We start from the raw sequence: 10,490 nt of genomic DNA, 5'->3' as shown, positions 1-10,490 counted from the left end.
CTCTGACATGACAGCTCCCCCCTGGCGTTCTAGAGGTAAGAGCTTGCTTGTGCTAGTGGGGTAAGAGTCCCTCTGCACTGTTTCAGAGACGCCCTCTTCTTTAGGAGGACTTCACAAGGCTGAGCCTCGGGAGCTGAGAGCGGAATCTAGGGCCGACCCCACCCCTCTTGGCATTATTCAGAATTGCTACCCCCCCCCCGCCTGCGCCTGCCATGGGGCTCTCATATTTCCGACGGGCGCTTTTTTCCAACAGGCAGAAGTTCTCCAGGTGCCGTTTTACCCATCCTTGAATCTGAGCGGTGGGGGGAAGCTCTACCTGTAAGGCTGGTGGTGTCAGTTTGCCGTGCAGCTGCTGAAGCCACAGACGGGGCGGGAGAGAGTGGGCTGGGGGAACCTTCCCCCAGAGGGTAGCACTTAAGCAGTAATGGCTGGACGGGTGGGCGTCAGAGGAAGGAGGAGGCGCACCCGGCTGCGCTTTCACCGTCGAGCCAGCCAGCCAGTCAGGCGGACGGAGAGGCGCTGCTTCGCTCCCGAGTTTCCAGCAGCGCCCTCGAGGGGAGGCGTCAAGGGCTTGACCTTTCCTGCCACCTCGCCTAGCCTGCATATAAAGGCGGGTCCCGGCCGAGGAGGCAGAAGCAGCGCCGCACTCAGCCTCTGTCGCGACTCGCCGCTGCCCTTGATCAAGCAGAGCGCGGAGCCGCCCCGTCGAGGCCAAGCCCGGAACGCACGATGGCGCGCCCTGAGTTCCAGCTGCTGCCTAAGCCCCGCGGGCTCTTCTCCCTCCTGGGTCTCTTTGCCTTCGCGCTGCTGCTGGAGGGACGTGGCGGCCGCGCCGCGCCCTTGCAAGGCAGCGAGGGGGCGTCCCCGATGGCCAAGATCTACCCCCGGGGCAGCCACTGGGCAGTGGGTGAGTACGCACGAATTGCTGTGCGCCCACGGTCGCCAAATGTGTGTGTGTGTGTGGCGCGCGCGCTTTCTCTCTCCACCCCGACGCCGCGGTTGGCGCTTGACAGAGGAGCATCAGCCCCGAGAGAAAGTGAAAAGAGAGCGAGGTCTTTGCCGTGAGGAGCCTACAATTGTTGTTTTTGCAGGGGGAGCGAGTAGCATTGAGGGAGTGAGGGTTGAGCGGAGGGAAGGAGAGTGAGCTTTAGAGGGACGGAGGGAGGGATCTCGTACTTTCCCCCCAACTTTGAAAAGCTGGCTTCCTGCTTGGAGAGCATCCATCCGTCCGTTATCATTTTCCTTCCCAGCCAAGCCCATCCTGGCGACGCAATGCCTTCCGTTTCCAGTGAGCATCCCCTCTAGCTTGCCCCGCTCCTGCGCCGCATCACGTTATCCCATCCATCCTGTTCGTGTCAATCTATTCCGCGTGCAGACAGATGCGTTGCTGCTGGTTTTTATTTTCATCTTTTGGAAAAGAAAATGCGACTTCACACAGCAGGTCATTATTATTTTTTGAGGGGGGACGGGACTTTGCTACCCTGTAGTCATATCCGCCATTAGGTTCCATGGAAAAGAATTCCATCCCTTGGGTCTTTTCAATCCTGACAAGTGGGCCAGCAAAACATTGCAGTGTGGAGTGCACCTGTTCAATGTCCCAGCCAATCAGCTTGCCATGTCTTTTGTGGGGATACTCCATTCCTCCCCCACTCCTTCAATTCCTGATCCTCTACTGAATTCTGCGCCAAATGAGCATCTTTGGTCCTCAGTCGGCTGCTATTAGACATCCCCTCACTTGGGTTACCCCCCCCCCCGCAAGCTTTTATTTTTGAGGGGGGGAGAAAGGTACTTGGGGTGGCCCCAGGCTTGCTAAAATGTGCTGATGAACTTTGGATGGTGTTGCCATTTGGGCTACATAGGGTTCTAAACTCAAGAGAACTGAGTTTTCTATTAAGATATTGGAGAGCTAAATGAAATCTCCATTGACAGAGAGAGTACAGCTCTGAATACCAGGTACTGAGGACAAACCAATCAGGGAGCATTGTTGCCCTCCATTCATGTATCTGGCCAGCCAGCTGGTGTTGGAAACTAGATAGATCCCTGGTCTAAGCTATCAGGGTTTTTCTTAGGCTGTCATTGCACTGGCATCTGTGCACCTGAAACTTTAGTTTCAGGATATCCTAGTGTAAGGAGCAAAGGTTGTACTAATAGGATCCCTGACAGGTTGGTCTCTACATCTTCTTATAAAATTGATGTCTTGTCTCTCCTGTCATTACAAAGATAGTACACTGCCTATCAGAGCTGTCAGAGCCCTGGTCCACTTAACCCAGTGCTGCCTACACTGATTGGTAGCTGCTTTTCATGTTTTCAGAGATGGGTCCTAGCTGGAAATGCTGTGGATTGAACCTGGAATGTTCTGCTCTGCCATAGCCCTTCCCCAATAGAAATAGCTTGCGAAATACTGTATCATCCACACACCTGTTACTGTGCACAAGTATCTGCTGCCTCTTTGCTTCTTCCCTTGAGATGGCCTAGAGACAGAGGACAGTTTATTCCAGAGAGTAGAAATGATATGATGGGAACACGGCTCATCCCAACAGAGCTTTACATATGTAGTTGCAAGTAACATTGATTTAACTAGAACAAGCTCCAAGAGAGGCTTTGCTTTTGAGCAGAGGAGTTGCTGGAGAAATGGAAGCACTTCACCCTTTCCCCGCCACCAGCCATCGAAACCACCCTCCCCCACGCCGCTTTTCTCCTCCCATTCTCTAGATATATGTGCCTTTTTCAGGGATGTTGTGGTGGGGGAAAGCAGCTTGGGGGAGGTCATCATTGGGCCCATCCACACTTTCGCTCGTCCCGTGTTTGGTCGTATTGTGTACTGATTAGTTCCCCAAGTTCCAAGAACTTTTCTTGTTCTGCAGCTGTGCCTTCTGAAAATTTGACCTTACCCACCGAACTGATGCTCACTAGAGCAAAATCTGCCTCTTGATTTTTTCTGTGCATCGGATAAGATACGATTCAGCAGGTAAGATTGGATTTTCACTCGGCATAGCCGAGGAACAATGAGGATAGCCCTCGCACCTGGGAAAAATTAATCGGTGCACAATACGATCAAAATACGCGTCAACCGAAAGTGTAGGGGAGCCCAAAGGTGGCCGGCAGGAAAAGGGTTAAAGTCAGGAAAAGGTCTTTCATGTCTATTTTAGCCCATAATTTTTGCATGCTTTTGTAGGGCTTCAAAACCTGCAAGCAAAGCCTGTTTGATCAGCAGGATAAAAGAAACGAGTGTGTGCATTACACTGTGGTCACTGATGTGTCTATCATAGCACCTTGAAAATCCATGCTCACCTGGTCTGCACACTCTTTTGTGCATGTATGGGTCCCTATCCAAAAGTCAGGAGCACTCACATGGCCGAAAAATACAGAGTGTGAATTACACCTTTGATGGGGGTTTCTATTTGGAAGGATATAACACACACACACACACACACACACACACACACACACACACACACACACACACCTGTTTCTCCTCCCCACCCCCATCAGCCCAGTGAAAAAGTCCCCAGTGAGTTTGCTTGCAAGGCATCTAGGTTCCTAGCGTTAATTTGTCAGCCTGTTGAGTTCCTTTTTATTGGAACATCTTTGATGCATAAGTGTGCTAGAATTTTGATGAGAGGGTGAAAGAGAAGAGACTACCACATTTCAGTCAAGGCAAAGGATGCCTGTTTAGCCCCAGCATGAAACCCTCAATCTCCAAGACAGGCGTCACCTAACAAGAAACCTGTGGACACATTTGAACTTTTGAACAAGTGACATGGGCACAACCTTCGGTGGTGTCTTCTCTGCCCCTTACCACACCCACCCACCCACTTTTCCTTTCCAAGGGATCTGGATAAAATAATTCACCTGAGCCTCGGAAAGCACATGGAGGTGAAAGAGGAAGTGGGATAGAGTGTCACGCTTCCAACTTCCTCCTTCGGTTCTACGTACTTTTCACAGAGCAGAAGGCAACCTCTCTTGCCATCTCATGACCAAGGGGGCACTGACATGGGAGTGAGGTTAAGAGGCTTTGTGGGCAGCAGGGAAAAGATCCCAAGGGTGTCACTGTGCCCACGGGTGCCACCTCGGCAACTTCTGCCCTGGGATTTCAGTATAGCTGCGTGCTTCATTTAGCTCAGGGGTGGCCAACTCCCAAGAGACTGCGATCTACTCACAGAGTTAAAAACTGGCAGTGATCTACCCCCTTTTTGGGCATTCAGGTCAAAGTTGTTGAGCTTTGTTTTAGGAAGGAGGAAGGCCCATTTGGGGGGGTTTGGGTCAAAGTTGTTGAGTTTTTCAGGGAGGAGCTAAAATATTGAGCTTTTTTAAGGGGAGCCACAGTTGTTCAGTCTCTTTGGGGGGAGCCAGTGATATACCAGTGATCTACTGCAGACGTCCAGTGATCTACCAGTAGATCACAATCTACCTGTTGGACGTGCCTGATTTAGCTCTTTTGGGCACAGACGTGGATTAGTTGTCTCTAGCATCCTTTAACCACCATGTCCTATTAACCATGGATATTCCCCATATCTCCTGTGCTTGGTTATGGTCAAAGTGGCAGTTCTAATCTACTTAGAGATCTCGATTACAAAAAAAAAACCCAGTAACTCTCCTGGATTAATTATGTGATGTGATCTTGTGCACATGCTAAGCTTTGGGTGGATGGCAACAAACACTTGCCAAGGAACAAATTAAACTACAAATAATGTCTTCCTAGACTGAATTACCTGTGCCCAGAAGCACCCTAAATAATTTCACAAGGGCTGCCATCATCACTCTGCTAGCTTGGTACTCTTATGAGGGTACCAACTTTGATGTACTTCTGCCTGATTCAGGCATGCCTCGCCGGATGATAGGATCACAGCATAAAGCAGATAGCTCAGTCCATAGAGCATGAGACTCTTAATCTCAGGGTCGTGGGTTCGAGCCCCACATTGGGCAAAAAGATTTCTGCATTGCAGGGGGTTGGACTAGATGGGTCTTGGGGGGTACCTTCCCAATCTACAATTCTATGACTTTTGGCACCACTTTCATGGCATTTTGGTTCCTCTTGCAGGGCACTTCATGGGCAAAAAGAGCAGTGGAGATTTCCCTACTATATATGAAGAACGAAATGAGCCACCTTTCTCTTTGCTACCCGATAATGCCAAGCAACTGGGAGACTATCTACACTGGGAGGAAACATTCAAGCAGTTCCTCCGGCTTCTTGAAGGGAATGAAAACCAAAGTGCTCAGGTTCTTAGGGAAGAATCTCCATTTCCTGTCAAGAGCACTTGGGAGGCAGAGGACAACAGCAGTCTCAAAGACGTAAGTGTAAACACTTGCCTTCATCTCTGTGTTGCCAAAAGTCACTTAAATAATGTAGACGGAGTCCAGAGAGGAAAGAAATCCTGATAACACTTTTCTGAGCAAACCTGAAAAAAGTGTATAATTTGAGGAGGAACGAGCAGAGGGATTTTGTCTCTCTTAGTTTAGGCCTTGTAAGCAGCAGGGAAACATTCAGCCAAACACACAGAGGGAAAGTTCCCTGAGAACTGCACAGCCAATCAGAGTGTATGCTGCCTCAGTAAATGTCAAGCTGCTCTGTCTGGTTGCTAAGCAACACTTCCACCATCCCCCTATTGGTTGGCTGACTTACTGATAACAGAGTTAACCCTTGAGTTGCAAACTGAATGATGCTTGCTGCTGCACTTCTGATGCTTTCATTGACAATTTGAACATGGGAAGCTCCTGTCACAGTTCATTTCGTTTCGGTTTGTTTCCTTCAAACAAACATGCCAAACATGGTTCAACAGAGGTGAAAATACATCTGAGAAAGTCACCAAGTTGAGCCTCAAAACAGGAACATGTAGGAGGTACCTTATGCTAAATCAGACCTCCCAGCCAACTATAATTGCACAACCTGAATTTGATGGTATGTATGTAATTGAATCCCACCCTGAAATAGTGACAATGGCAAAAGACTGGATCTTGGAACTCTTGCCTGCGGAGCATATTCCTAACCTCCCAATTTACACAAAGCATTTTTTAGCTTGTTGAAACATAAATAACTTACTATCATGAGGTACTGGGAAGCTTGCTACACCAAGGGGGAAACAGCTCTCCCTTTCTGATTATTTTGATTTAATTTTCTAGAAAAACTGATTGATTTGTGCTTGGGGCTATAGTAAATGAACTACTGCCCCAAGTAATGAGTTTACCCATATTCTGACATGGTTCGGCCAGCGCCTTCATTTAGGTGCCAGGTGAAAATGTTCCTCTTTAACCAGGCCTCTGGCTGATTGTCATCCAACGCCCTTTTAATATGTTGTGGGAGTGGGAGTGTGTGTGTTGTTATTATTATAGTGAAGCAGCTGTGTCAGGCAGTAGATGAGGGATGCGGGGCAGTAGTAGCAGCCCCTGGCTGTTCCTCCCGAGTCGCTTAGCTATCCCCATCTGATTGATTATATGGATATGCTGCTTTCATTCAACCAAATCACAAAGCGGCTTACAAACAATAAATACAGTTGGACCTTGGTTTTCAAACGTAATCCGTTCCGGAAGACCGTTCGAGTTCCGAAACGTTTGAAAACCAAAAACTCAATACGGAAGCCTCAATAGTGAAAGTGAGAGCCAGTGTGGTGTAGTGGTTAAGAGCGGTAGACCCGTAATCTGGGGAACCGGGTTCGCGTCTCCGCTCCTCCACATGCAGCTGCTGGGTGACCTTGGGCTAGTCACAGTTCTCTGAAGTCTCTCGGCCTCACTCACCTCACAGAGTGTTTGTTGTGGGGGAGGAAGGGAAAGGAGATTGTTAGCCGCTTTGAGACTCCTTCGGGTAGTGTTAAAGCGGGATATCAAATCCAAACTCCTCCTCTTCTTCAATACAGAAAACTCAATACGGAAGCCACATGGCATGTTCGACTTCTGAAGCGTGTTCAAAAACTGAAGCATTTACAGTGGTACCTCGCAAGATGAATGCCCTGCAAGACGGATTTTTCGCAAGACACATTCGTCTTGCGATCTGATGGTGACTCGCAAGACGAATTCGTTTTGCGAAAAATTCATCTTGCGAATCGCAGTTTCCCATAGGAATGCATTGAAATTTAATGAATGCGTTCCTATGGGCAAAAAAAGAAATTTCAATGCATTCCTATGGGAAACCGCGATTCGCAAGACGAATTTTTCGCAAAACGAATTGACTCACGGAACGAATTAAATTCGTCTTGCGAGGTACCACTGTACTTCTGGGATTACAGCATTCAAAAACTGAAATGTTCGTCAATGGAGACGTTCGAAAACCGAGGTACCACTGTAACAATAACATAATAGAACACCACAAATGCAACCATCAGTCAAAACAATTACAATTCATCAGTGAAACAATTACAGTCTATAAAACACTATTAATGAAATGACTTGGGAAAGATAAGCTAAACAGCACAACAAAGGCCATATTATAGGATTACTCAAAGCACTACAGTGGTCATAAGCTATAAAACAGGGGTCCCCAGACTACGGCCCGGGGGCCGGATGCGGCCCAATTGGCCTGCCAATCCGGCCCGCAACGACCCCTGCCGCCCGCCGCCGCTGCTAGCTCTTATGGCGCGCAGCGCGGCAGCGCTCTTCCGGGTCGGGAAAAAAAGCGCCGAAAATCCTTTGTGCGCATGCGTATGGGCCTCTCCCAACCCGGAAGAGGTCATTTCTGGTGCACTTCCGGGTCGGGGGAGGCCCATACGCATGCGCACAACGGATTTTCGGCGCTTTTTCCACCCTGGAAGCGCGCCGCCGTGCCAGTAAGCTCCCCCACCCGCAGGCCCGCACAGGCGCGCGCTCCCCCGTCCTCCGGCCCGTCGCGCGATCGGCGCGGTGGGAACCGGCCCAAACGCCGGTAAGTCTGGGGACCCCTGCTATAAAACAATGTTAACAACCTTGACAAAATAGCAACCAAAAGATAAGATAAGCACGGATGTATTCCTTGACTCTTCCCAGCCCCATGACTCATAATCTTCCACTCTGTTTAGTTCAGGCATCCCCAAACTCGGCCCTCCAGATGTTTTGGGACTACAACTCCTATGATCCCTAGCTAACAGGAGCAATGGTCAGGGATGATGGGAATTGTAGTCCCAAAACATCTGGAGGGCCGAGTTTGGGGATGCCTGGTTTAGTTCATTAAAAGACTCCATACACACTGCCCAAGCTTGAGCTCTGAGGAGGTCACTTCAGTGCTGCTAATGCAGTGGTTTGACTTCACCCCTAGGGGGCAGGCCATTGTCTCTTGAGACAGGTGGATGCCAACCACAATGATATCTGCTGCCACATGGTCGCTCTTGGTCCTCCTAATCTGTCCTGCTGCCTCGGGTCTGGTGGAGAATGCTCTCCTCCTGTCACACCAGCGCTGATGTTAGTGGAGGCTGGTCTATACAGGGCAAATGGGCCAATACGCTGCCAGTTCCAACTCCTGTCCAACTCCAGCCTTACTTACAAGCAGTGCCGGATTTACGTATAAGCTAAACAAGCTATAGCTTAGGGTCCCACTCTCTTGGCCCCCCCCAAAAAAAAATTGAAGGAAAAAAAACTGGATGTACATTTCCAAAATACTGTATAAAAAACAAATAAAGGAACTTTTGTTATTGCCAAATGCCAATGTGTTGGCATTATTAAGTTTGTTATGAATAAAAAAATCATTTTAAGTTAGAGCTTAATGATTATTTCTCTATTAATATACTACTTCTTAATTGTATTTCACTATTAATATACTTCTTCTTAATTGTATTTCAGTCCAACAATTACTTTGATAAAATACCTATTTTGTTATGTGCAAATGGCTTTAGATACCAATTAGGTCCAAAAATTACCATATAGCATATATTCAACACAAAAAACAGCGGCGGTTTGCTGTTGACAAAGGACAGCTGGACATATAAAGGACCCAATTACCTTCAGTACCTTAGGGCCTCATCAAACCTAAATCCGGCCCTGGATACAAGCAGTCAGTGGGTGGCTCTGGCGCTACCTGTTCTTGGTCTCCTGCCTTCCCCACCCCTACCAGTCCTAGTCTGCCCCACTGGTTGACTGAAATGTTCAGTTGCCCACCCAGTCAGCTCCTGTTTGTGGAACCTCTTCGCCTCCAGCAATGAAACATCTTGGGCTGGAGCTGATTGAGGGACATATGACCTCTCCACCCATCACTACAGTGGCTTTTGTCAAGATTGCCCTCTCACTGTTATTGTTCTCCCTCTCTCTCTGTGTCTCCATTAGATGATGGATTATCTGCTGCAAGCGATGGATAGAAAAGATGCCTCTCCGAGTTGAAGCAACTGTCTCTCCCAGCACTGAAGGCATGGAATAATATCTTTGCGAAAGAGACTATTGGTTTCACGAGCATTTTATCGTATATGATAACTGATTTAAAAATAATAATATTATCTTTTGTGTTAAGCAAGATTTCCCCCCCCCCTCCCTCTGGCGTAAAAATAACCTGCTCACTTGTATTCCTAATAATGACGACACTCTTTGGTGGTGTTTATTTCCATCTGAGTAGCCTTTTCCCTCTTTCGAACGGCTTTGTTTGTACCACAGCTTTTGCCACCCTTGGCACGCTCCAGAACACCTGGAGGGCGCCAGGTTGGCAAAAGCTGTTGTGCATAATTGTTGATGAAGGGTCTTCCAATTCTCTGACGGTAATTTGCCATTTCCTCTCTCTCCAATCGCATTGTCTTTTGTGTTAACAATCATTCGATGTTTTTCAACATTCACAATAAACAAATATGTTTTAAAAAGGAAAGATTCCGAGGTTAGTGCTTTCATCTGTCTCAAACGCTGGTGGTGTTGCAGTCTTGCTGCAGCGAAGCAGGTCGGCAAGGGCTTGGATTTCTGGGGGCCATTTTTGTAAGCTGCCTGGAGCTCCATGATGGAGGAAAGGTGACATACAAAAATAAAGGAAACATATGTACAATAATAAATGCACAAATGCTATTTGTGTGTGTGTTTTTTGATGCATTTATCTTTAATGGTACAGAGAAGTTTGAAACGAAATTTTAAAGTGACAAATAGATTATAAAACAAATGACGATCGGATTTATAAAACGGCGGATAGATTTTCAAAACAAGAAAATTAAAAAGCATACCTCTCTCTGGAGGGTATTTTCAATTTCACATATATGTCCATGGGGTGGTGAGGAATGGTGAGGAATGAGACTTTGTTGGAGGATAGCTTGGCGAAGATGCTAGCCCAGTGGGCGGCAGCTGTGAAAAGGGTAGATTCCATGCTAGGGGTAATCAGGAAAGGCATTGAAAACCAACACTGTTGTACAATCTATGATGCAATTGCGTCTGGAATACTGTGCATTGTTCTGGGTCACTTGACCTCAAAGAGGAAATTGTGGAATGGGAAAAGGTTCAGAAAAGAACAACTGAAATGTCTGCCTGGATAGCTCAGTCGGCTAGAGCTATCCATAATGTCATGGTTGCAGTTTTGATCCCTGTGCAGGACAGCTGTATATTTCTGCATTGAAGGTGGTTGGACT

At 47.7% G+C, this 10,490-nt stretch overlaps 1 protein-coding gene across 1 annotated transcript; it reads left to right on the top strand.

The window, feature by feature from the left end:
- The first annotated feature begins 729 nt into the window (after positions 1 to 729).
- Positions 730 to 9,714, top strand: GRP (gastrin releasing peptide). The gene is made up of 3 exons (XM_035100952.2): positions 730 to 907; positions 5,042 to 5,292; positions 9,223 to 9,714. The coding sequence occupies exons 1-3, from the start codon at positions 730 to 732 to the stop codon at positions 9,274 to 9,276; spliced, it is 483 nt and encodes a 160-aa protein (XP_034956843.2). The 3' UTR covers positions 9,277 to 9,714.
- The last annotated feature ends 776 nt before the right edge of the window (positions 9,715 to 10,490 follow it).

This window comes from Zootoca vivipara, chromosome 11 (assembly GCF_963506605.1).
Source record: "Zootoca vivipara chromosome 11, rZooViv1.1, whole genome shotgun sequence".
Lineage (NCBI taxonomy): Eukaryota > Metazoa > Chordata > Lepidosauria > Squamata > Lacertidae > Zootoca > Zootoca vivipara.
The sequence above is the reverse complement of the archived record's forward strand: the minus strand, read 5'-3'. Positions and strand labels throughout refer to the sequence as shown.

Bases quoted from the DNA above. Each gene is read 5' to 3' on its own strand.
- GRP (XM_035100952.2), top strand. From the start codon at position 730: ATGGCGCGCCCTGAGTTCCAGCTGCTGCCTAAGCCCCGCGGGCTCTTC. The intron at 908-5,041 runs GTGAGTACGCAC...TTCCTCTTGCAG, and splicing joins GGGCAGCCACTGGGCAGTGG to GGCACTTCATGGGCAAAAAG. The intron at 5,293-9,222 runs GTAAGTGTAAAC...TGTCTCCATTAG, and splicing joins ACAACAGCAGTCTCAAAGAC to ATGATGGATTATCTGCTGCA.